The sequence below is a fragment of the Asterias amurensis genome, chromosome 12 (genome assembly GCF_032118995.1).
Source record: "Asterias amurensis chromosome 12, ASM3211899v1".
Taxonomy (NCBI): Eukaryota; Metazoa; Echinodermata; class Asteroidea; order Forcipulatida; family Asteriidae; genus Asterias; species Asterias amurensis.
In genome coordinates, this window is record NC_092659.1 from 7,099,317 (window position 1) to 7,126,958 (window position 27,642).

General features: G+C 39.3%; 1 protein-coding gene across 6 annotated transcripts in view; it reads left to right on the forward strand.

Moving 5' to 3' along the window:
- Positions 1–27,642, forward strand: part of LOC139945211 (FERM, ARHGEF and pleckstrin domain-containing protein 1-like) — an 88,258-nt gene that overhangs the window by 43,392 nt on the left and 17,224 nt on the right. For 2 of the 6 annotated variants that reach the window (XM_071942505.1, XM_071942509.1), the window contains exons 8-19: positions 775–1,024; positions 2,689–2,855; positions 3,740–3,805; positions 4,850–5,096; positions 5,753–5,990; positions 21,179–21,291; positions 21,918–22,007; positions 22,530–22,660; positions 23,193–23,274; positions 24,503–24,689; positions 25,983–26,033; positions 26,846–26,976. In XM_071942505.1, coding sequence (XP_071798606.1) covers positions 775–1,024; positions 2,689–2,855; positions 3,740–3,805; positions 4,850–5,096; positions 5,753–5,990; positions 21,179–21,291; positions 21,918–22,007; positions 22,530–22,660; positions 23,193–23,274; positions 24,503–24,689; positions 25,983–26,033; positions 26,846–26,976 — 1,753 coding nt within the window. Of the gene's footprint in view, positions 1–774; positions 1,025–2,688; positions 2,856–3,739; positions 3,806–4,849; positions 5,097–5,752; positions 19,354–21,178; positions 21,292–21,917; positions 22,008–22,529; positions 22,661–23,192; positions 23,275–24,502; positions 24,690–25,982; positions 26,034–26,845; positions 26,977–27,642 lie in introns of those variants that run through there. The other 4 variants (XM_071942508.1, XM_071942510.1, XM_071942507.1 and 1 more) reach the window with 3 other exon arrangements.

A 27,642-nucleotide genomic window follows, 5' to 3' on the forward strand; every position in this document is an offset into this window, starting at 1 on the left:
AGGCATGACCATGACAGGGATGAGATTGTTCAGACTTTTGGCTGAATTCAGACTTTTTATGTCGGCCTGGTGAAAAAAAATCAGACAATATTTTTATACAAATTAAGAAATCCTGCTCATTTGGTCTACTTCTCTAGTGCTGTGGATACTGTTTCCAAAAGCTCTATGGAATCTATAACCCCAGGGGTTACCGAACGGTAGAAATGGCATCATTTCAACATACCTTTGAATTTGTATCCAATATGTGAATTTGTATTCAATTAAAGCTGAGGCCGGGCAGCGTGTGTAGAGGTCAAAAGAATCAGTGATTGACAACTCAACATTTCGATCCTGAGGACAATTGGAGCATAGTGATCGCAACAGTGAGTTTTCAATCACCGGTTCTTTTCAGATCCATCACCACTCAAAAGAGATTGTGCTACATGCGTCTGCAAACCTCACCTTTACTTCCACCATGCAAAAATTTAAATATTACTTAAATTATTTACGTACAAGTAGCAGCAAATAGACCTTTATCACGGTGTGGTCATCTCGATTTTATACCATTTCAACTCATTGTAAACGAACCGAGTCTGGTGCAATGTGCAATGAATGTTAGCATTAATTGCTGTTGTTGGAAACAAGTAACAAGACCAACATGGTGACAGCTCTATAGGAAGCGTACAATGTACATACTTTTTTCAATCAAACAGATTATCACAGCTTGACCTTCCATTACAAAACATTTATTGATACTTTTCTGCTTTTTTGGAACCCTTTCTCTATTCTCCTCAGTGGGCAGACGCCAGCTGACGCCGACTTCAACCTTCTGGACGTCGCGAGACGTCTAGAGATGTACGGCGTGCGCCTCCATGCGGCCCGGGACTACGAGAATGTTCAGCTGCAGCTCGCCGTCTCGCACCAGGGCGTCCTGGTGTTCCACAACAACACCCGCATCAACACCTTCTCCTGGGCCAAGATCAGGAAGCTGAGCTTCAAGCGGAAACGCTTCCTGGTCAAGTTGCACCCGGAGGGATTCGTAAGTGTGAGGACAAAGTTTGTTATTATTCGTTGTGACTGTCTTGTGTGTTTTCTTGTGAAAAACTCTTTCAAGTACTCTCTCTTGTCATCTGTGACCCAATCAATGCCCAATTTCATAAAGCCTTGTCAGCACAAGACTCACTTAGCAAAAAAAAAAATTCACCAGCCAGAACACCATACAGTTACCATTGCTCTGACCGGTACCTCGGTTATTTCTTGCTTAGCCAAGAAATTTGCTAAGCAGATTTCTGCTTTATTACACATGTTTCACACACATAGTTGTTCCATTGGAGGTCTCCTGAAAAATTAACCTGGCTTTGCCCTCTCAAAAGATGAAATTCCAGGCCTGTTGGCTTGTCTTTGTGAGGCGCCCCTCCCCCTTTTTTCTAAATTGACTAAAAAAAAACATCCGTGTATGACTAATTGTTTAAAGTCCACTTGAAGCTGTTGTTAGTCACCATCAGTGATTTATTGCAGTCATGCCGAAGGTAGCCTGAAATGCCAAAGGTCATTGAAATAGTTTTGTGCTTTGTGTCCTAGGGTATAATTGTTTACAATAGGAGGTCGGGTATATGGTAAACGTTGATGCTCAGTTTCGGTTTATAGGCAATGTACACTTTTGGTTATTGTCTCAGACCAGTATCCTAACTGTGTATCCCAACATACATGTATGTATACAAAAACACTCCTTTGAAAATTTGAGATCAATTGGTCATATCAAAGTTACAAGAAAATAGTGAAGGGAAAGAATACCCTTGCTGCATAGAATTGGGTGCTTTCAGATGCCTGAGAAATGCTTCAAGTCTGAAGCCTTTTTCACATTCAAATTTTAGGGTTGAAAAATTACCTCTTTCTCTATAACTATACATTACTTCAAAGGGGTCATTTCCAATAAATTGTTCATAATATCAACAGCTCTTCAGGGCTATTTATCAAGTACATTTTATTGGTCTTTGACTTGTGATGTAATTACAAAACTTAACACCTTGCCTTGAAAAGTGCAGTGTTGTAGCCTTTTTTTCTTCTTCGTTTTTGGCACAATATTATTTGTGTAATCATCTTTTGAAAAATAACAGGATTACTACTGAAAGAGGCAAAAAATGCAAATCCAGGTCCCAAACACTGACATGACTAAAAACTGTTAATTTCTGTTGATTTAGTTATGTGTACGTACATGTGTATGCGGAGTATTACTATTTATAGTTGTGTAGTGTTTAAAAGTGTAGTTTTTAGTCTTGTTGAAGTGTCGAAGCAGTTTATATATTTATATGAAATACATTCAGAAGGTCATATATGATAAGTGTTCTGCTATCCCCACTTTCTTCTTCTTTTCCAATTTTTGTTTTATTTGGGGTTGAACCACAAATTTGGACTTGTAGGAGACCTACTACATGTAAACCTGTGACCTTCGGAAACATGGTTTGCGGTCTCCCAATTTAGTCAATAATGTATCTTTGCTTGGGGGTGCCAGTCAGAAGGCATAAAATTGTATGGGATCACACCCAGTTTTACAATACAACCTTGGTTGCAGCAGCCAGGGATCACCTTAAGTTAAGGGGATGCAAATTGTTTATTTGATTTTCTTTCGTTACATCTTCATGTTTGACAAGAATCTCCCCCCCTTAAATCTCTCCAACCGTTCCGCCCCCTTTCCCCGTTTCTATCCAGGGCTACCCTCGGAGTACCGTTGAATTCATGATGTCAGCGCGCAACGAGTGCAAGAGATTCTGGAAGACATGCGTGGAGCACCACACGTTCTTCCGACTGACTCAGTCGCGACACGGCCGCAGGCCACGACGGAGACTCATGAGTAGGGGTTCAACATTCCGTTACAGGTACAGTAGTCTGCTCTCATTTTTGTTTGGAACCCTTGTAGGCGTGTCAGCCCAACTTATCCCAATGCTCAAATGTAAAGTCTGTCTCGAGTCAATTTGGCTCATCAGGCCGGTGTTTATATTTCGGTGTTTCCTTGGCATCAAACGACTGTGAATATTTCTATTCCTCCCCTGGACAGGATGCCAGTCCATTGCAGGGTACCCCCAAGCTCTTGTCTTTACCCATTTGTACTCCTAGGTGGGGAGAAGCAAACATAATAAAGTGCCTTGCAGGATATAAGGGTCGCGACATGACCAGGCCAGGATTCGAACCCACATTCTGTGAAAAATGCTCAAAGGCTCCCAATATTTACCTTCAGATTTCATTATTGTATGTAGGTGTATATGAACAAAAAATTGTTTTGTGCATTTCCATATAGTTTTTACATCTAAGTGACTTATTCTGTCTGTAATAACTTGAGCCTTATCTTTCTTTATTCAAAGACAGTGGACACCTTTGGTAATTGTCAAAGACCAGTCTTCTCACTTGGTGTGTCTCAACATACTGTATGCACAAAATAACAAGCCTGTGAATATTTGAACTCAATTGGTGGTCAAAGTTGCGAGATAATAATGGGAGAAAAAACACCCTTTTCACACAAGATGCTTGATTCGGGATCTCAAAATCTAATTCTGAGGTCTTGAAATCAAATTCGTGGAAAATTACTTCTTTCTCAAAAACTATGTTACTTCAGAGGGAGCCGTTTCTCACAATTTTGTATACTATCAACAGCTCTCCATTACTCGTTACCAAGTAAGGTTTTATGCTAATAATTATTTTGAGTAATTACCGATAGTGTCCACTGCCTTTAATGCTCTCTCTCTCTATCTCTCTCTCTCTTCAGTGGGCGAACTCAAAAGCAAGTAGTAGAAGACGTGAGGGTCACATACATCCAGAGACCTGGCTTTGGGTAAGTGAAGAGCGGCTATTACTCATGCAGAATCATTGAGACTGCAAAATAAAAATCTTCTATTCTTAATAGACCCATTGCATTAGCTGCCATCACTAAGGTAGAACAATGGAAATGTGTACGCACCACGCACAACTCTCAGTAGATGGACGTTCTTCATTGACCTCAGTGAGGGGGCTGTTTGGGTCTTGTGAGGTCTAAAGCCCGGTTTATACTTTCTGCGAATGTGATACGAATGTTGGCGGCACAAATTCGCAACGAAAAATTCGCAGCAGTTCAACTCTACTCAACTCACTTGCGAATATCGCTGCGAAAGGAGGGTTGTGACGTCAAATGCAGTTTGAGTACTGTCCAATAAGAGTTGGTGAGAAATGCCTACCACAGTCTTACATGTATACAATAATTAATAATAATAATAATAACCGTATTTATAACGCGCCTTTTGCCAAAGGATACAAAGTGCCAGGTATTATTACTGCAAGGAGTGGGACGAAGTTTGAGATATAAGACCTAATCCTTAGCACCATGTAATGGTTTACAAGGTGCTGTGGCGCAATATGCTGCCAGTCAAGCCAGGTGGCCGGGGCGAACCCCTTCTCTTTTCGATAAGTGCACTGGGTTCTTTAACATGTGTCTACAAAACACATGGGACCAATGGCTTTACGTCCCATACGAAGGAAGAAGCAATGGTTAAGTGTCATGCTATTATACATTGCAATTTAGCCCAAAGTGTTCTACCTGTTTTATTACCAAATCACTCTTAAAGGCAAACTACACCTTTGGTATTTTGAACCATTAGATTATTTTAATCCTATTTAAATGTAGGTGGCTATAAAAAAAAAAGATAAAAAGTTTATTTCAAAAGGTTCTTTGCTGAAAGTATTTATCGTTTCCTTGACGAGTTTTTGTAAAGTGAAACTAACAGAAGATCCTCTTTCAATCATCAATTTTAAGAGAGATGCTGTTTGTGTAAACAGGTGGTTTCAGAAAGAAAAATCTCATTATTGTTTTTGTTTTTTTTCCCTCCACTCTTTGTCCCATCAGTCCAAGCGTCTCCCGAGTTTCAACAAGGAGCCTCGGAGCCCCCCGCACAACCACCCCGCTAACAATCCAACTGTCGGAGAACGTCGTCCCCGATCACCACAGCGCTCCGGACCTAAGCTACGGTGATGAGTACCCTAACGGACAGGGGGAAAATGCTGCCAACAGCCCCACGTCCATCTCACCCACAACGCCTTCATCTACTCCAGCCACCCCGGTTCATGATAACTCCAGAATAGCCATCCACAAGGTGAGCTATCGTGTTCTTTAAGAAAACTTACGCCGTGGCTTAATTTGCGGCAATGGCTATGTCTTTGGCTTGATCACTGCGTCATCATCATAGAGTTATATATATAAGAACTAGAGGGCGCAGTGGTGATGCTTCTTGCACAAACGCGACGGGACCGCAAGGAGACACGCGCGCGCCATTCTGTATGCGCGTTGAATATGAAATACACATTTGTGTTTATTGAACACTACGCGATGCTGTTTTGTCAACTTAGAAAATGGCCGCCTGCTTGCATGCCGGGTCGCGTATAATATACATTGTAGGACAGTGCGTCCTCTAGTGCTTATATATAACTCTATGGTCATCATGCATTAGTTGGAAACAACTGCGTGAATGCGTTAAATGGATAAATGATATTCCTAAATTTTCTCTTAAAAAACCAAGTGTGAGATTGCCCTTTGAAAAAATCTGAAAAATTGTGATTGATTGGCCTGGAGGGTCTATTTAACCATGGTTAAGCCCTACACCAATGGTACATGCACATGTAGGGATGCCTTTGTACTTTTTTCACAATCCCGAAATCAAACAGTCAACAAATGATTCCCTTTTCAAAAGTTAGTCATTTATGTATGTTGGAGTAGAACAAATAACACTGATTTTATTCTATTTATTTGTAGGGCAACTCCAATTCAAGCATTACCTACGAGTACACAGTTAACGAAGACAGCGTTCAAGTGCTGTCCAGCCCAGAGCAGAATGGCGAGACTGTGCACTTGGAAAACGAGTCAACGACGGAACCGGAATCCGAAGAGGCTGCAGTTAGCGAGGACCTGAAGCCAAAACCAGAACCCATGCAGGAGCTGGAGGTCAAACTGCCAGTCGTCAACGGAGACCACAACAACACAGAGGGTTTGAGTACGAATTATTCCACTGATGCATCTGATATAAGCATCCCAAGCGGCAGCCTGCATATCGATATTGATTATGAAATGATGAGACGGCAGGTCATCCTAGACCTGCCCGATGAGATAGAGAGGGAGGATGAAGTCTTTGAGAGAAGCCCACCCACCTCGACAGATCGGGCGAGGAGTGAGAGTGAAAGCTCTGGTTCCTCGTCCGGATCCTTGAGTATCGAGGATGGGGAAGGCTTGGAATACGAAGATGAGATCCCCATCGATGAGGGTTTTGATTTAGAGATCCTTGAAAAGTTAGGGGGACCCATGTTCAGTGAGTTCGAAGACGACTCGGTGGGGAAGAAATTTGAGCTTCCGGGGATGGGAATGAAATTTGAGATCGGGGAGAACAGGGCCAAGCTTGAGATTCTTGAGAACCTTCAAAGGCCAGTGGTGAGTGAACCGGATGATGCATCTCCCACTAAGAGTGTTGAAGCTGAAATGGGGTCCGCAGGAAGCGAAACTAGTGGGGAGCTCTTAGGGTCTATGCAGGCTGCCGCTTCCAATGGGAGCACCTCTAGTGATGGTATTAATTATGTTGAGACAGAACAGACCGACTCTGATATTCGACTAAACACGACCATTGACCAGGTGATGAAAATCGCTGCAGAGCTGGCAAGTCCAACTGACGAGCCCACGACTCCGAGTTTTGAGACCCGGAGCCTTGATTCTCTGATGAACGAGGAGGGATCTGAAATGGGCCACAAGGGGTACGACGAAACTCCTGAAGATGACCCCGAATGCCCCAAAGATTACTCCTCGTTCATGAAAGAAAGGCAGTTGGTATTTGCCGACAGCAGCGACACAGAGAGCGGAGACAGTAGCCTAGGCGTGACCTTAGGAAAGACGAATCAAAACTTGACGAGCCTAGAGGTAAACCTTGACGAGACGTCTGCCGAACTGCTGCTCCTAGAGCAAAGCCTGGCAGAGACGCAGCAGAGTCTGTGCGCCATGGAGAGTGGCGCGCTGTCAGATTTTTCCACCGGAAGTCCGGTTTTCAGTCCGGAGGGTTATGACAAGCGTAACGCAATTGAGCTCACCTTTGAAGAATCCCCTTTGGAGGAGGCCCCAGTATCCCAAAACACAATGCTAGATCGGGAAAAGGGTCGTGACCCTATCTCAGATGATATTATTAATGCCAATACATTCATCTCACCATTCAGTGAGGCGGACCTAGTGAGGGCCTTAACCCCAACCGCTCTAGATTCCCACAGAATCAAGAACCTGCGCGACTCTCCCCCTCCACCAACCCCACCTCCAACGCCTAAAGTCTCAGTCATTGATCCTCCGACCCACTTATCCCAAATCTCCACAGTCGAACTTCATCAAATAACTAGTTTTGATGATATGTTGCCCCAGTCTACGTCTTCCCCATCATCAGACACCTCTAGTCCTAGAAAAGTGAAGAATATCGCCCACATGCTTCCCGATCTTCCTCCACCCCCACCCTTGCCCTCGTCCCCTCTACCAGAGTCTCCCCCTTCTACTCCCACTTCATCCTTCTCGCCCCTTACCTCACCCATTTCACCCCTTCAGAAGCAAGACATCAGTCATATATTATACCAGAGGCCTCCCCCTGTTCTGCCCACATCAAGACCCGTTCCTCCGCCCTGTGCCCCCAAACCAGACAGAAAGTTTGTCCCAGTTGAGATGCCTCCCCCGCCCCTACCGACTCGGCTAGATTCTAAAGATCCTACCGTTAGAGATGAGGTTGATATTCCAAGGTCAACTGTCACTAGAGTTCAAAGTTCAAGGGCCAATGTGCAGTTGAATGTGAAGAAAACTCAGTACCTGGTCTCCAAGAAAGAAGTTGGAGATCAAAGGTCGGGCTTTACCGAGTTTCAAAGAACAGAGTTTACTCAAGTAAGAAGGGTTCAGGCATCACAGGTTTCAAGTGTTTGTCACACAGATCCTGACGAAACCCACAAAATTACCTTAGAGTTTATGACCGATAATTCAGAGGTGAGCTCAATCGAAAGACCCCCTCCCCCCGTGGTCGGTGCGAAATCTTTCAAGATGCACGGTCAGATTTCCCCGACGTCTGACCGAGTCACCATCACGCCTCAAAGCAGCGAAATGAAACTGACCCGTCCCGGTACTTTTGTCACCGAGTTGAAGATGATAGTGCGGCCGGGCAATATAAGCGTGTCAGATTCGACATCACGTAACAATGCACACAAGCAAGAAGTGGCCGCGAGCAAGCGAGATCATGCAATAAGCCGCAGCAGTCCCGAAAGCGTCAGCAAGCGAGAAAGCATGGAAAGCACAGACAGCGCGGACTCCGCCAGGCAAGAGTTCCTGGACCGTAGTTTAGAGGACCTCCTGAACAGCCCTGACATCGTAGGGTACCCGACCCCCGACGATGACACAGAAAGTCTCGGCGAGAGATTCCTCCTCGCCGGGGACCTCCACGATTCTGAAACTTCCTCCACCTCCTCTGGCAGCACGGACGACAGTTGCGTCTACCATTATGAGGTAGCCGACGCCCACATGACCAAGATAAAGGGCGACGCCCCCTTGGCTGTGGTCGATGATGACGCCGGCTCCTCGAGTGACAGCAGCAGCAGTAGCTCAGCTGAGGAGAATGGTTTGCTTAATAGGCATGCGATTGGGAACGGGGGTATTCTTTACACCAACACATTAGAAGATAGCTCACGTATATTCTCTGACCTACAGGACATGGCTTCCCCCTTGTCGGCCCTTTCGGCCGAGACCGGGGTAAGCTCAGAAGATTTTGATTAGAAACCCTCCGCAAGCTGCTCAGAGTTTTTATTTTTGCTCACTCCTGTCGGTCCTATTATCAGAAACAGAGTTTTGAACATGTTTATTTTGCAAGTGTCTTAAGAATTCTTCTTTAAGTGGTCATGCATTTATGGACAAAAATATCTATTTCAGTTTGAGGTATCTGTATCTGCATCTTGTGTGCTCTGTGAAGTTTAATGAGAAATGGTCTTGCTATGAAGTCGACATCCCTCCTGTACACTTATATTTTTTTTCAAAGATTCAATACAGAACACAGCTTTGTGTGTTTAGACATTTATTTCAATATTGGCAACAACAAAAGCATCAAATGCATTTCAACCATTATACAGGCTACAGAATTGCAACATACTCTAACTTTGTTAAAGGTTGGGTCATAGTTTGGTATTTGACAACATAATTCTGATTCATAGCCCAAACATATCAAGAAAGATAAACAAAATTTGCCTGCGACAGTTTCAGCTGACTGAGAAAACAGCAAAAAATGTCATGCGGTTGAGGGAGGTGACAGCGGGTACCAACCGCTTCTATGACCTCAGCATTCAGAAAATATAACACCGGGGAAATCTGAATCTCATTAAGTCCCCTCATCAAGCATCAAGGCGATCTTTGGAAATTCTGTGGTTTTTTTTTCCAACCCGCATTGAGTACTTTTACAGATTTGTTATGCAAAGTTGGTACCTCAGATCAGACGAAATAATTTCGCTGGATGCTTTTTTGCCTTTACCATCTTACCATTTACCATCTTCATAGTAATAGTTTTTACGAGGAATTACACCTTTTTTTTTCTTTAAGCTCATTGCCAAAGTATGACCCTACCTTCAACCCGCATCTCTTATAACAAACCTACCAATTACAATACAAAGCATGCAATGTTGCCGGACATGTACGTTTTCGAAACAATATATTTTGATCGTGTAGCATTCTGCATAAGATAGACGAACACACCTTTATTGTATAACAGACGTCAAAACTCCAATACACATAATTGTTTTTGTTTATTTTGTAGCTGATTAATTTCAGGCATCAGACGTATCCATAAAGTTAGGATTACTCAAACATTGTTTTTACACAGTGCTGGTGAAAAATTTGTGGGTACTTAGGCATTCAATGATTTCTATGAATTTAAAACATGTTTTAGAAATCCTCCTTGTTCTCGAAACAGTTTTTGTTTCCCCCATTTTTTTGCCGGTAGATTTCGGCCATAATTTAGAAGTAAATGCACATAGTTTTCCTGTCACTCAAGTGTTGGGGAGCACATGTAGTAGACATAGATTTGTATGTTGTAAAGCGGGTAAATTATGCAAACAAAACAACACTTTTTTCCCTTTCTTTTCCTGCAGCCTGTGTTGGCACTTTATTTGCTTCATTAAGTACTCAATACAGTCATGATGCTCCTCCTACTTAAATCTGATTTTCAAATGTTATTTTTTTGTTAGTGGCCCTCAGAAAATCAGCAACATTTGTATTAAAAAGGCTGCAGGCCATTAAAACCTTAACCATGTCTACATGTACTTGTACATGTAGAGATCGACCCTTGTACTCGACACAGTTTTTTCTACTTTTTTTAAGTGCCAAATACGTACATGTATCATGCCTGTTCATAGCAGCATGCCATTGTGTCAGTACTCTTATTTGTAAGATTTTCTTTCAAATTTATTTGTATTCTAAAACAGAAATCCATTCCATATTATTTTGTTTGTATTCAAGTTCTTTCTGAAATATCCCAAAGAATACTATGCAGTCATATTGCATGATAAATGTTTATTATAGGCTTAATTTTTGTATTATCAGTCAGTACTAATTGTTGTCATCATTCGTGAAACAATCATTGAGTCACAGCTACATGTACTAATTCATAAATCAATCCCTCTCCTTATAACAATAATCATAATATAATGAGAATAATAAAAGTGGCTTCTTATACAGAACTTATATCTGTCCCCCAGTGATGCTTAAAGGCAGTAGACACTATTGGTAATTACTCAAAATAGTTATTATCATAAAACCTTTCTTGATAACGAGTAACGGGGGAGAGGTTGATAGTATTAAACATTGTGAGAAACAGCTCCCTCTGAAGTAACGTAATTTTCCAGAAGCAATTTTCCACGAATTTGATTTCTGTTTTGTTTTGTTATTTCTCAGGATTTATCTTGATTTCAGGACTTTGCTAACCCTAACCTCGAGCCTTCTTGAAAGAAGCAAACCCATCACCAAAAGCGAGAACAAAATAGAAAGCATTCCGCATTCTCCCTTCAAATATTGTACCATGTTCTACTGACCCAAATGGAGAGCTGCCAATTCTACCGGTTCCGAAGAACGTTTGCTAACAAAAAATAATGTTTTCCTGAACATGATACCAAAATTATTTGACAATCCCCCCTGATTATGGAAACTTTGTCCTTAATATGTTGAACGTACAGTTCTACGAAATATATCCCTGATTGGTGTACAAAATATCCTTGATTGCAAAGAGCAAGCATTGGCAGCTATGCGGATTCTAGTTAAAGCCCATGAGGCATTTAAAAACCATAGCTTACATAGGATGTTATAAATATTTGTGATTCTGGCCCACTGAAAGTGTAGTTTCGTTACTCAACATCCTTATGTCTGTAAACATCCTTTCCCTTTTTAGATAAACACTATGCCTTTTCCAACAGGAAATGTGCTAGTTTAAAAAGTCTCGCTTAAAATAAATTGGCATTTACCTACTCAAAACCAGATACACGATGACATCAATAAAACAAAATGAATCAATCAGTACAATGAATTTCCTAGTTTTTTGTAATTTGACAGTAAATATTTAGGACTTAAAAAGTTCGAAGTGCTGTTCGATCGCTCTAAAATCTTTGCCATTAGCTCGTTCTGAATGTCATGTATATCAGTCTAAAAAAAAAACATTCAATGCAGTAAATTTCCTAGGTTTTTGTTATTTGACCGTAAATATTTAGGACTTTTTAAAGTGCTCTTTGATGGCTGTAAAGTCTTCGCCATGCTAACCTGTTCTGAACTTCATGTAAACCATTAGAAGAACATTCAATGCAATGAATTTATTAGGTTTTTGTAATTTGACAGTAAATATTTATGACTTTTTTTGAAGTGCTGTTCGATCTAAGACCCTCCACCGGTGGAATAATTGAATAGTTTGAGAGCAATTTGGAATGTAAATTTTCTGCATGGAGGAATGTTTCAGATCGTTTTTGTATATAGAGGTTGGACTCATGTTCAGAGTTAATCGCATGGAGAGTTCAGCTGTCTTGACCAAAATCAACATTGCCGAGCAGTGCTTGCTTGTATTCAAGATCAGCAGTTTCACCACTTTGTGCTGGGCTTGGTTATTTCGGCGTGCATTGTGTGAGATTTTAACTGGATTTGAGCCTTGTTGTAGAATCAGAACCATTTTGTAGTTGTCTTCTTGCACAGTACAGTTAATATAGTTTTGTTGCATTGTCATGTAGGCACACTGTGGTCCTGGCTTTTTGCTATCTCTGCTTCATTATTGTATTCAATAAATTTGAACTGGCGTTGGGATACAAAACAGCCATTTCAACCTTGCTCTTCGCTGAGAGGGATTAAATGGTTTTGGATGGGAACCTAGGCTCAATTTCAGAGAGCTGTTTAAAGCACAAAAAGCAGCCAAGCACAACAAAATTATGCTTACCAGAATGAGCCAGCTTACCAGAAACTTGCCAAACTACATATGTACCGTGCCAAATATACAATTTGTTACTGGCAAGATTGGTGACTGAAACCAAGAGGCTTCAGAGTCAGTCAGACGGTGTTCTTTCGACTTGCATGCCCAGTTACTCCTGAACTTGTCATTATCTTTACTAAATAACTAGTGCCTGGCTGAACTGTTTGAGTCAGGTTTGTGATTAAGGACATACATTTATAGGGGGGTCAAAACACAGGGGTGTCCAACATACACATGTAGGTTTGTAACCGTTTAAAGTCGTATGGTTTAGTTTAGTTTTTTTTTTTTTTTTTTTTTTTTTTTCATTTCGTAAAGCCAGTAATTTAGGTGCTGATTGGGCTCCGAAGGACCCGTTACTGCTTTTGTGACTCACCCACACACACATATAACTCCAACACAGCGCTTTTAAACTTGTCACTACACCCTTTTGTTAACTTGACCTCCCTTGAATCCCACCCTCACACCCCAAAACTCCTTTTATAACGGCACCTTTTATAACCCTTCAACCCCACCCCGCCCCCCCCCCCATAACTGCACCGTCGGTTGTTCTTTAGTATTAACGATTTAAAAATGGATTTTCTTTTCTTTTTATCTGCTTCATACTGGTTCTCGTGGCATGCCTATTAAGCACCATTCATCAGTTGTGTGTCTGTTACTGTCCTATACGGAGTATATATATGCAGTATCTCATTATGTTTATGCAAATAATATGCAAATGTATGCAGGAATTTTTTTTAATAATATTGAAGTCTTGTGTAATCAAATTCAAATTGTTGAAATTGTCAACCAAATGCATCCAAGCAGTTACTGACTGAGACTGACGTCAAAATGCAATGTATACTAAAAAGAAAAGGAAAAAAAAAAGATTTTTATTCTGAATAAAAAAATTAAAAGATGTTTGTTGACAGTATTTGTCAGATATTTCATTGTGAAAGTCGATTGAGAACTGCGGGGGAACATACTGCATGTGTACACTCTTGCTTTGAGCTAGCTGCAACTGTGGTCCGTCTGCCAAGATAAAGCCTTTTAGTATCTGTCAAGACCCCGTAAAGAAACGTTTTTTAATAAACCACCGGGTTTTAGAACATTTAAAGAGCAATATTAAGTTGTTCAATCTACTAGGAACCTGTCTGAAGACTAACCTGTGAAAAATGATACTGATTGGATAGGGGTTCTGCCGGATGAGGCCTTGCAGGACCATGTTGCCACTCCCATCCAAAAATATTCAAAATGAAACACTTTTCGTGAAATTGGGGAGGTAGTGCTTTCTACTCTACCGGCCAGGCTTCGGATTGGTGATACCCAAGCCAACATCCGTATGGACTGTAAAGGGGGTAACCCTGTTTCAGCCCTAGGAGTAGGTGGCAACGGCCTCTGGAAAAAAATATATAATACTTGTAGCTCACACCTTGAAGTGGCCTTCAGGCCTTGTGTGTCTGGCGACTTTCATAAAAGAAAAAGAAAAGAAAAAAACCTTAAGATACAAATAAGATGCAGAAACAAAAGAAAAATCCATGTGCATTGGAGAGAGCCGTTTCTGTGTCAGCATTGGGCATTTCCGATCAGCAACCAATTTTCAACAACTAGTCAATGTTCCAAGGTTACCTATGCATGAAATACATCCCGGGTAACAGGACAAATCACCCAGTGGTCGAGACTGAACTTGCTCATTGCAGTAACTGGTTTTGTTGGGAGTGCCAACATGCCACCCAGTGGCATTGCAGCCATCAAAAGACCTTAAACATGCTGTCACCATATTGGTCATGTTCCCTGTTTTTAATAAGAGTAATGAATGCTAACATTCATTGTGCAAACATGGCACCAGGTTATTGTCCTGCCAGCCTCAGTTTGGTTACAATGAGTTGGATTGGAGTAAAATCAAGATGGCCACACCAGTATAAAGGTCTATTGGTGCATTCGATTAGCTTACATGAGTCGTTCAATTACATGTACATGTAGCCATCACTTGATACTCTTGTCTGCCCCGTTAAGTCAACACGGACCCAGCTCACGAGCGGGTCTCTGGTGGCTACAATGAGTGCAAACCCCTGATACACATGGAGAAACTTATCCAACACACCCCATTTTGTCTATGCAACCAGGCTTTTTTGGAGTGGCAATATATCATGGAGTGGCTTTCACATAACGGCAAAACCGTATGTCCAGTCAGTATAACACAGATCAATAGTTAAACCAGTGTGGGACTCCCCCGCTTTGATGTGGAAGAGTTCTTTTTTTAAGGGAATCAAAATAAGTTTTCACGGTTACAAAAAGTTTAAATTTCAGAGGTGGAGGAAGAATTGCAGAATATGACAAACATTAAGATTTATAAGTATACCCTTGAGTTAAATTACAAATTATAAAGACTTGCCTTAGTATTATAATTATTGTATTGGTTCAAATATTGATATCTCTGTACTAAGTTTTAGTGAAACCTAAATTCTGGTTGTCAAAATTTCATAACGGTAGTTTTTATATACAGTTTTATCAAAGACATTCGTAACTGAAAAGCAAGGTTGCAATAAGAATTGATAATCAGTGTTTGGAAGATTGAGCTTGGCTCAATATTAATTTCATTTTCAGTTTTGTGATAAAATCACAAACCTTTTTGCCTTGTATCAATATTGCCTTGAAGTGTAAGCAATTAAGTAAAAAAAAAAAAAAAGGGTTTGTTTGACATACTTTAAAAAAGATAAATCACTCTAGAGTATTGGTTCAGATTTATCATGCTTAGAACTTCCCTACCGAGATCTCTTAAAGTAAAATCAAACTGAGATCAGTTGCACAGTGTGTACTAACATCATCTGCTAACTCATCCTAACCAGTCTAGACCAGTGAGAACCCGTTCTATGCTGACAATGAAAGCGTGTGATTGGTCCACTGAAAAAGGTTCCATCGTGCAAACAACCAATAGGAGCTCTGGTAGGGAATAATTGTTTTGTTTAATCACAGCTACTCTTAAAGAGGGCAACTTCAAACAAAAGCAATTACAACATGGCCGAACTTATCTCTATTATCTTTTGTTACTCTTGTTCGTCCTTTAAATTTCCATGACTATAAAGAAGGAATTGAATTAGTGGTAGAGATACATGTTTTAATTTACAACTCATGCGAACTTAGTGCCAATTAAGGAATTATAGAATTATAGGAATATAGTTGCAATTTGATGCTAAATTCTGCAGGTTTATTGTTGCAGTTGCTATAGGGATAAGGAATTTTGTGGGTGCTTAAGTTTCTCTCGCTTATTTAGAAATGTAGGTGGTGTTCTTAAGCATTTTTTGTAGTTATATTCTAGGTAAGGTATACTCTTTAGAGAACAATTTAACAAAATTTCAATTCTTTGTGGGAAAACAGTTGGGCTGCTTTATTAGAAGTGTACGTGTAGGTGGTGTTCTTAAGCGTTTTTCGTAGTATAGTACTTTTCAGAGAACAATTTAAAAAAACTGTCCATTCTTTCTGGAAAAAACTGCTGGTCTGTTTAAAGGTTTTCTTTCTAACTACCATTTTTTTCCATTTTTTCTTTCTTCTGATGAAAGTGTGCTAGTGAAGACAATCAAACAAATTTGGCATTCATCAAGAATTATAATTACTGCGGCGATGCGTCATCCGTCCATCGCCAAAGTACAAGTATGTTGTTCGATTAAGTTAGACAATTTGATGCTAGAAAAACCAAGCATCATCTCACAACAATTTTAGATTTTTTTTTTAAAGTCGCTTCTTTATTTCTGAAGGTTTGAAAAACAAAACTTGTATGGAGATATTAATAATCAAAACAAGTTCTTATGTAGTGCATTTTTACAATAAGCGTATCAATAAGCTTTACATGAGATACATGTACATGTATAAAGACATGAAATTAAAAATATTTGTGTGAAGATTTTATTTTTCGGGAAGTTGTATTTGATGCTTAAATATTTCAGCGGTAAATTTTTATTTTGTTCGTTTGAAAAATTTTGTGGGGCTTTTTTGTTTTTTTTTTTCGCTTTTTTTTATAAATTCTTTTTTACTTCTTGATGCATTTCCAAACTTACTTTGATTATCTTCCAATCTTATCAAGTTTTAATTTCATATGGTGCCGTCTTTGTCAAATTTTTAAGAGTCTATTTTTTGAATTTGTTATCGTAGTTTGGACGTCTTCTCAAGTACTACATTAATTTTGATCCAACAGAAGGATCGCAAAATGTATCTGAAGTTACTATTTTTTTTTTTTAAGTCATAGAAACACCACCTTAGAGAACAGAGTTTAACCTTTTAGAGATTGTTTATTTCTGTATAATTACCACCGTCCGCCCTGACATGGCAAAGTGTTGAGTTTTTGACAACGTTTTCTTTTTTGAACAATTTCTGAAAATTTACCATGAAGCAAAAACTTTGGACTGTTTAATAGCAACATGGGTTACGTTTTTCTTGTTTTAAGTTAAATATTTTTCTTTTTTTTCAAAAACAAAGGCTTTATATTTTCAATTTAAACCTGTTTTCTAATACTGTTTACTTATACATCAGAAATTTTATTCTAAATGGTACTTACTAATTGGCTCACAGATTTACACATGTACGTTTTGCTTGAATGTAAATGATTGTGTTATTTTTTTTTTTAGGATAGATTTGATTATTCACAGTTATGATTTTTGTATTCAGAAATTATACGATAAAAGGTCAGTAAAGATCAGTACTTGAATCGACTTTTAATGTAAATAAGTTATGAAATAGTTTAAATTTACCTAAACAAGCTTTAGTTTAAATGCCAGTACTTATAGGGTTATGTGATACATGAAGATTAGTCAAATTACTGCGATTTGAAGTCCTTTCATGGTGACACCCCGAGATGCAGTACTCTTGCTCAAACTTAAAGCGATAGTATACATTTGGTAATCACTCGTAAAATTATTGGCAATAAAAACTTACTGTTTTAGAAGAATGGCAGCCTTCGATAGTATAAAGCATTTCTGACTAAAATAAGCAATTATACTATGATAAAATCTAAACTGGTGCCTTTTTAATATCACTGTGGAAAGACGCGATGGCGTTCAATTGTTTATTTGCAGCCCGTTTTCCCAAAGTAATAATAAACCAATGTGTTCTTGCGCACAGTTTGGGGGGGAAATGTGTATTTTTTCCGTTTTAAAACTTGCTACATGTAGCTTTTAAATCTCTGCGTATTCAGCAAAATGGCATTCGGTTATTTATTTGCAGCCCGTTTACCCAAACTAATAAACCATGTATTCTTGCGCATAGTTTGGGGGGGGGGGGAAACGTGTATCTATTCCATGTTTGAACTAAGTACGAGCTTTTAAATCTCTGTATATCAAGTACTGAGCTTCCATGATTTTAAAACAATTCCTTGTTATCCGTGCAGAAGATATAGGAATGTTTCCATATGGAAAATATGGGAAACCTTTCCCTTGGGAATAGGGCTGCATTACCAAACACATTTTAAAAACCGCGTTTCTAATAAGTGGGAATTTTTTGTCCTTTTAGAAGCAATTTCTTCTGAAAATAATGACTTAAAAATGCATATGGAGGTAACTCCATTTAAATAATAACTGTATTCTATTTAAAAAAGCTGTACCATTCCTGCAATAATGAAAAAGTACTGTGATATAATTATTATTATTTTTATTTTTTATTTTTTAGAATTGCACAATTCGTTCTTGTAGTTTTTTTTTTAAGTTTAAGGTTATTGTAAATTACTTGTTGAGAATTTTGTATTATGGATAGCGTAAAGTGATTAGAAGAATTATTTTTTTAATTTGAAAAAATGTTGTTTTTTAGTGACAAAGCAGTGAAACTGCATCTGGTAGAATTCTACCGGTTTACCACTATTCAAATGAACTGTGAAATTTCTTAAAAACAGTACTGCACAGTTTTGTGTTTTTATGAAATGACAAAAAAAATTACGCGACAGTTTAGAACAGATTTGGAAATGGCATTCATGTACCAGGGACAGTTTATCCATTCTGATTGGTCGAGAGAAGATCACATGGCCATGTTTAAATGTGCCATATAAACAAGGACTGAGGAAATTATGTCAAAAGAGGGCGCTATCAGATTATCGCGGGGTGCAAATTTCTTGGCACATTATTTAGTATGGTCCCTTTTTTGTATTGATTTCATTGCTGTGACTACACTGCAACAAATAGGGAACCCAACAAAAGTTCTCAAAGCATGAAACAAAAATGGCTTGTCTGTTAAAGTAGGTGGCAGTTTTTTCCACAAAAGTAGGAGCAAGGTTAGGGGGCAGATTGTGGTGGCTTAGAATTGGAACTTGACCTAAAGATGGCTGAAATTTTGTGTACGAGTGGCATGGGTTTGTGTAAGATTATCGTTTTATGTAAATAATGGATGTGCCTGATGAAAGCGCTTAAACAGTTCATGCTCTGAACAATCACAGAAACATTTAAAACCAACAATAATTGATGTCCTCTATGAAATACCCCCACCGCCTCAAAAAAAAAAAAAAAAAAAAAAAACAGAACAGAGAGAGGGGGAAACAAAAAGCGGGGAAAAAAGATTGAGCCCTGTCCCAAGAATGTGCAGCTACAAAAAAGAAAAATTAATTCTTAGAACAAAATGTAATCGTACATGAACTAAGTGATCATTTTCGACAAATGGTTTATTTAATCCATAAAACAGCATTTAAAGGTTTCTTCTCCTCTAAACATTTTTGGAGATGACGCGAGAGTTTGGATGAGATTTTGATGATGCAACTTTTTTAAATGACTTTTTGAGGAAACTCTGTTGATGTTTTCATCTTATCAGTGTCTTTACTTTCCTGTTAAAAGCCAAGTTAAGCATGAGTAATGTATGGTTTCAAAACATTTAAATTTTGATGTGAATTTTAAAAGCTGAATAAAGTAATCTTTTCATTTCAGTTTTGATGTCTGTTTCTTTCTAATTTTTACGTTTTGTGTTTTCTACAGACAAATCATTGCTGTCATTCCATCATCACATCATCACATTAAAATACTAACAGAGTTGTGACAAAAATTGACATTGCAAGTGACCATAACAAAATACTTCCATAAAGAGCTCACAAAATGAGAAGGGTACCAGTTAGGGCAAGTTTGGTTATTATCTTAGCATGAGTTACCAGCTTAGTATTGACATGCCAGTTACAGCCAGTTACAACCAGTTCGAACTGGTTTTGTGCAACAGTTACAGTAGCTGTACCAACAATGAGATAGGTTTAGACAACAAACTAGTTGTAACTGGATGTAAGTGAGTAGACTATGAAGCTAAACCAGTTCAATCTCACAAAAGCCACTTTGTACCAAATCAAACTGGTTTCATGTTTGTATCCAGTTCCATCCAGTTTATTTTTCTTCAGGTAGCTGCTATTCTCAGCATAGCTGCCTTGTGCTAGTTCAAACTGGATTTCATTTGCTACACTGTAACCAGTTCAAACTGGAATTCGTTTGCTACACTGTAACCAGTACAAACTGGATTCCCATCTGAGCCTAGCTTCAACGTTGCATGGCTTATCGTATAATGTGTTGTGCCATTCCAACCAAGACTTCAGTCTGAATAGTTTCTCATGGCATGCATCGTTTTTAGTACATTTGCGTTTAACTTATCTTGGCCGAGTGAGTTGGTGCATCGGACTCAAGTTCTGAAGTTTAAGTCATCAGGCTGTTGGTTCGAATCCCGGGTCATGACACTTGTGTTCTTGAGCATTAGACACTTTACTATGTAGTTCTCTTTACCCAGGGATACATGGGTACCTGAGAGGGCAGTGATGGTTTTCTTGCGAATGGGCTACAATCCCGGCCATATCTCGTTAGGCCCCCGCACAAAGGCTTCCATGCCCCCTTTCAATGTCTGGGCTGCCATCAACATTGAGCGGGGGAAGGGTGAGAGAATGTTTATAGTGGTTTCCAAAGCATTTTGGCCTGGATCATAGCTTGGTGAACCACATATTTGGCATCACAGGCTGTATACTCCCAAGGGACCTGAGACGGTTTAAGAAATAAAATAAAAGGCCCAGTGAGCAGGGGAGCGCCATGAGCATTACTGTGTGGCAAATTTTGAGGGCAATAAAAAAAGCCACTATTACATATATTTCTACATGTACATTGTACATGTACATGTAGCTGCCTTATTTCCAGTTCAAACTGGATCTCAATCCCTGCATAGCTGCTTTGAACCGGTTCAAACTAGATCACTCCAGCTGGAACTGCTGTCTGCTGTCATCACAAGGTGACCATGAGGTTGGAGAGGTTTCAGATCAAGACAAGAACAAGGGAGTCTCATCAAGAGTGGTAAAGAGTCACCAATAGTGTTGGTAAAAAGATCGTCATCTGAATCATGAGATATGGAAGAGATTTTGTCCTTTCTATTATATTTGAAAGAAGTTTTGAAAAATAAACTTAATGTATCTCATTTGATTTTGAATGAACGGGTCCTGAAAAGATATTTCTTATTATCTTTTTACCATGCAAAACCTCCATGTCTAAATCCCAGTTCATACTTCCTGTGAATGCGATTGTGATACAAATTTTAACGTCACAGTCCTTGTTTTTGCGGCAAATGTTTCGCAGGAGTTGAGCACATTTCAACTGATGCGAATTGGTTGTTGTGAATTTGTGACATCAAAATTTGTTTTGCATTTGCAGGAAGTATGAACCGGGCTTTATGGGTGAAGAATCATCGTGTCGGTTAATGTGTGCATTGAATAGTTTTTTATTCTTTCGTTTCAGCAGATTCACCCCTTCTGTCCCCCGCTGCCAATAGAACAGAGTCTTCTAATTTCCAGTCAAATGAGAGTGCCCCACCCGTGGTGCAAGAGGAAGAGTCTGGAGTCAGAAAAAAGGTAAGCAGTTTACACGTAGTGCTCCAACAAGTATACACTGAACACTCCATACCCAAATTGTCAAAGTTGTCTAAAAGGGGGCGCTGCACCCTTTATGCTGCTCTCACACTGGCGAATATTCTTCCAAATATGAATATTTGAATTTCTAGGTGAATTTGCCCAAAAACCGGATTGGGTAGTGAATATTTCCATCTCGGTCTCACCCCTCGGTCGTCCTAGGGTGGCCCTTTTCTTACCAATATCTTACGAATATACTACAAATGTTTACCATCAGACCATAGCTTGCCAATGCCTTTACGAATGATGCCAACGCTTCTACACGCTTTACCAATGTTACCATTGGCTTACCAATGCTTACAAAAATCGACGGCACGGTGAATGACCGTCTTTGCAACATTCGCTGAAATTCGCTGAAACGCTACACATTTATTAATTTATATGGGTGGGGGGAGGGATTCTACATGTACATGTACATGTATGCGAACGTAATGTTTGTTGCTTGTAACTTTTGTTGTATCTTTCTTGATAATCTTACCTTTACATTTAAATCAGTACTACGTTGACAAAAACAATCTTTGAATGGGTGATAATGAATTATTTCTTGTTTCTTTTCTTCCCCCACACAGCGCCATACCCCTGACAGAGCATACTTCATTGCCAAGGAGATTCTTACAACAGAACGTACATATCTCAAAGATCTGGAAGTGATAGTTGTCGTAAGTGAAAAGTTTTGAATTCATCAACTATCCCTTTGCCTTTTGATGTGCCTTCTCCATTTTTAACCAGAAATCCATTTTTGTTTAAAGACACTGGACACTATTGGTAATTGTCAAAGACCAGTCTCCTCACTCTGAAATAACAAACCTGTGAAAATTTGAGCTCAGTTGGTCGTCAAAGTGGTGAGATACTGTAGTAATGAAAGAAGGAAAAAACCCTTGTTACACGAAGTTGAGTGCTTTCAGATGCTTGATTTCGGCACCTCAAAATCTAATTTTGAGGTCTCAAAATCAAATTCATGGAAAATTACATGTACTTCTTTCTTGAAAACTACGTCACTTCAGAGGAAGCCGTTTCTCACAATGTTTTATACCATCAACCTCTCCCCATTACTCGTTATCGAGTAAGGTTTTATGCTACTAATTATTTTGAGTAATTACCAATAGTGTCCACTGCTTTTAAGAGGAACACGGTAAGCAGCGAAAACCTTTTGAATGATTTAATTTTGTTTTCTTCCCCAGTGGTTCCGCAAATCCACAACCAACGAATCTTCACTGCCTGATATCCTGGAGACACTCTTCAATGGTCTGGACCCCATCTATGAGTTCCATTGCAAGTTCATGAAGGAGATCGAAACCAGACTTACGTCATGGTAACTAGATTTTGGTTTCCTTCTAATAGATTGATTGTAACACGCAACAATACGCGTCAATGACCGCCATCTTTGATGTAAATCAATGGAAAAGTGTACGCGCTGCGCATGACTCAGCCAATTATAGCTCTTCACGCATGCACAATACAATTCAACTCAAAACGTACTTCTTCAATCAGCCTCGTCATTAATCCTTTTTGTTGTTCTGTTTTTCTCTCCTTTCTCGCTTTGTTCTAGTTTTATTCACTGTTCAGCGCTTTGATCTTTGTTAAAGGCGCTATATAAATACCTATATTATTATTATTATTATTATTATTATTATTATTATTATTATTATTATTATTATTATTATTATTATTATTATCAAAGATGGAGGCCAATGACGTCTATTGCAATCCACCAAGAGCCCATACAAACCCTATCCTTGCCCCATGTGTTGCATAACTCAGCTGTGAGTAATTGATTAGCCTCCCAACTTTATTATTATTAATAACTTATTTATTTGTGTATTTATCAATTTTTTTAATTGCAGGGAAGGACGTGTCAACCCGGCGCAGAAGGGCAACTTTCAGAGAGTAGGGGACATCATGCTCAAGAATGTCCAACATCTTAAGGTATGTACCTCACACTCATGATATAAACACCAAACTGGCAACAGCCAATCTCTCTCATACAAACATTGGTTTAAAGACACATAAAATAACAAACCTGTGAAAATTTGAGCTCAATTGGTCGTCGAAGTTGCAAGATAACAATGAATGAAAAAAACACCCTTATCACACAAAGTTGTGTGCTTTCAGACGCTTGATTTCAAGACCTCAAAGTTGAATTCTGAGGTCTCAAAATCAAATTCGTGGAAAATTACTTCTTTCTCGAAAACTATGTCACTCTAGAGGGAGCCGTTTCTCACAATGTTTTTTACCATCAACCTCTCCCCATCACTCGTTACCAAGTAAGGTTTTATGCTAGTAAATATTTTGAGTTATTACCAATAGTGTCCACTGTCTTTAAACATCTATGATTATGAATTGCACAATCAAGAAGTTGTGATTCAGTAACTATACGACAAAACTTACTTTTATCATAGTGAATTCACTGGTTAGCATCATGGTAGGATTCAAACACAGGGCCCAATTTCATAGAAATACTTATGCACAAAAAGTGGCTAGGCATGAAATATAAACGCTTACCAGAATATTGTTACCAGCCAAAATACCATTTTCACATATATGTGGTATACATGTATATACCAATTGTGACTGTTATCCTGCTCATTTCTGCTAAACAGAAAATTGTTCAGAACAAGAAACTCTATGCTTGGCTTAGTTTAATAAAACCTGTAAGCACAAAAAAATTGCTAAGCACAGAATAGTATTGCTATCAGAAACAGGTTACCAGCCCAAATTAATTGAGTTTGCATTGTTGTGGCTGGTGCCCGAAAATGTTTTGCTTAGCAAAGAAATTCGTCAAGCAGTATTTCCTGCTTAAAAGCTTTATGGGATTTGGCCCAGGGCCCTATTTCATAAAGCCTGTAAGCACAACAATTTGCTTTGCATGCAATTTCTTCCTTGATAAAAACAAGATTACCAACCAAATTTTAATTTGATGCATATTGCTTGTAACTGGCATTCAGCTGTTGTTTGCTTATCCTGAAAATCACGTGTAAATTTGGTTGGTAATCCTGTTTTTGTTAAGGAGGAAATTTCATACTAAGCAAATTTGTTTGCTTACTGGCTTTATGAAATTGGGCCCTGGTCTTAAGGTTTCCTTAAGCCTGAGGCGCTTAATGAATCCAAATAGTATGACTATTTTTTTTATGAGCTCTCTGTTTCTTAATTGCAGCTGTACCAGGGCTACATCGCCAAGCTTCAATCCATCCTCCAGGATCTTGAGACGGGAACCAAGAAGAACAAGGGATTTGAGAACTTCTACAAGGACTTTGAGTTACAGAAAGTGTGTTACCTGCCTTTCAACACATTCCTGGTGAAGCCAATGCAGCGGCTGCTTCACTATCAGCTGATCCTAGAACGTAAGGACTTAAAGGAACACGTTGCCTTGGATCGGTCGAGTTGGTCTTTGAAAAGCGTGTGTAACCGTTTTTTTATAAAATGCATATGGGTAGAAAGATGTTGTAAAAGTAGAATAAAATGATCCACACAAACATGCCTCGAAATTGCGTGGTTTTCCTTTTACCTCGTCGACTAACACGTCGGCCATTTATGGGGGTCAAAATTTTGACTCCCATAAATGGCCGACCGTGTTAGTTCGCACAGTAGAAGGAAAACCACGCAATTTCGAGGCAAACTTGTGTGGATCATTGTATTCTACTTTTAAAACATCTTTCCAACCATATGCATTATATACAAAACGGTTCCAAACGCTTTTGTTTTGACCAACTCGTCCGATCCAAGGCAACGTGTTCCTTTAACAATATTATGTATATTATATAATAGTTTTAATAATAACAGCTCTTTAATAGCGCAACTCTGAAAATGATCATTGCGCTTCACACTCAAACAAAAACCAACAATAGCAATTATAAAACACTAGAATAAACAGGTTTTGAGATTGCGTTTGAAAACATAAACTATTGGTGAGTGTGGTAATTGGATCCAGAGAGTTGGCATGAACACACTGAATGAACCATCACCTATCAATTTTTAACAAGACAGTTTCAAGCAAAACATTTTTTTAGATGAACCCACAATTGTCTTATTGTAAAGTTTATACAACTTTACTTGATGCCATTAATAAATGCAAATGCCTACATTACGGCAGTTTTCAACAGTCGGTTTAAAAAAGAGCTTGGAGCACCATGGTCAAACTTATCCTTGCAACACCACCGCATGCAATTTATCCAAATGAACAGCCAGGGCAATGCTTACAGCCATTGTACAAGTATACAGAATAAGCCATCTGGAAACTATTTGTTTCATGTAACCAATGGTTGCTATTACAACAAGGCTAAGATAACTGCTGTACAATTCCTCTGGGAATTCTGGGAGAGCTGGTCATTGATGTTTTTTCTTTGTTTAGGGGAAAAAACCCTGATGATAACAAGACAGCTGGCATGCATTTGAACTTGGTAAAGTTGGGGAAGTTTTCCTCCTCGATCTAAAACTGAAACTTCTTTCATTGTCTTCTCTCCATTGGTTTATTGGCTAGTAGTGCAGTGATAAAGTTCGCTTTCATGAGAGTCCAAGGTTAGGATGTGTTTTTGAAAACTAAGGGATGGAAATTAATTTTACTCTTCTGAAAACCAACTTTGTGGCGATAATGACAGGATTTGGATATGTTTTCTTGTTTCTTTCTCGTTGTGCAGGTCTGATCAAGCATTATCCATCGGACCATCCTGATTACAAGGACTGCAAAGGTGAACTGTCATTCCTTCCACATCACATCAAATGAAGTTAAACTTTTAGAGTTATTTGTCCGAGTTCAAGCGTAATGTGAACGGGTTACTTTTAAGTTTAATCTTTACGCTTTTTACGTTTTCTGTGTGGCCCGCACCTTGAGCGGCCGTTTGTGACTTGAGATGTGCAACTTCCATGAAAATAACATATTTAAAAAACAACTAAAACAAACTAATAGAAGTTTCAGGTTCCTTTTCCGGAACCATGTCTGAGCTCATTTGGCATTCTTGAAACTTTGTTACTTCTACATTTGGTTTTGACTTAAAATCAGCTGAAGCGAAAGCCCTGAAGCAAAACCATAGAAGCACAACAAATCTACTGCCTCTTTTACAAGGTTTTCAAGTGCATAGTGATTTAAAGGTGTCATGGCCGAGCGGTTTAGAGACTCAAATTCAAGTTCTTGTGGTTAAGTCATCGGGATGAGGGTTCAAATCCCGGTTGTAACCTTGTAAGCTTGTTTCTCGTAAAAGCTGCCCTTTCAGAGGTCAATGAACTTAATACAGGTATTGTCACTGATAATCTCAAAGAACTACCTTTATTTTGTACACCCAGTCGAAGGGAAGCAAATTACGGTAGTTTATTCTCAGCATTTACATTCTCTTAACAGCTGCCCTTTCAGTGGTCAATGAACTTACAGGTATTGTCACCGACAATCTCAAGGCGATACAGAACTACCTTTATTTTGTACACCCAGGTGAAGGGAAGCAAACTATGGTAGTTTATTTTCTGCATTCACTTGTACTTCAATACTACTACATGTTTCTCTCCACAGCTGCCCTTTCAGAGGTCAATGAACTTACAGGTATTGTCACTGACAATCTCAAGTCGATACAGAACTACCAGAAGCTGACGGAGCTTCAGCGTGACCTCGTAGGATTCGACAGCCTGCTGCTCCCGGGGAGGGTAAGTCGCAAGGTCGAATGTCAAAAATATAGAATGTTCGTATGGATGATCAGTCAGAAGTTGTTTGGAGGGGGAAAGGATCTAATTGTTGAGTTAAATTCAAAGGAACTTTTATTTCCACATACCATCAGTGGAAGTGTCATTGGCAGTGTCATGGCGGAGCGGTTGAGAGCACCGGATTCAAGCACTGGTGTTTTGTCAGCAGGGTGTGGGTTTGGATCCCGGTCGTGACACTTGCTACATAAAATTGGGGAGGTAGTGCTTTCTGCTCTACTGGCTAGGCTACGAATTGAAGATACCCAAGCCTACATCCGTATGGACTGTAAAGGGGCAACCCTGTTTCAGCCCTAGGAGTAGGTGGCAATGGCCTCTGGAAAAAAATAATTGTAGCCCACACCTTGAAGTGGCCTTCAGGCCTTGTGTGTCAGGCGACTTGCATAAAATAAAATTAAAATAAAAAATCTTCAAAAAGTACAGTCAAGAATATATGAATATGGACGCACGCTCCAAATAGCGGGGGCTTGTCGAGGAACAGACTCGGAATGAAAACTTAATGCGAAGATGATGATGGAGAGAATGATTGGACGACGTGATGTGGGCCAAATAAGCCATTTGGGTGTTAGATTTATAGCATGCTGGTCAAATGGACTGGACTAAAGACTCTTG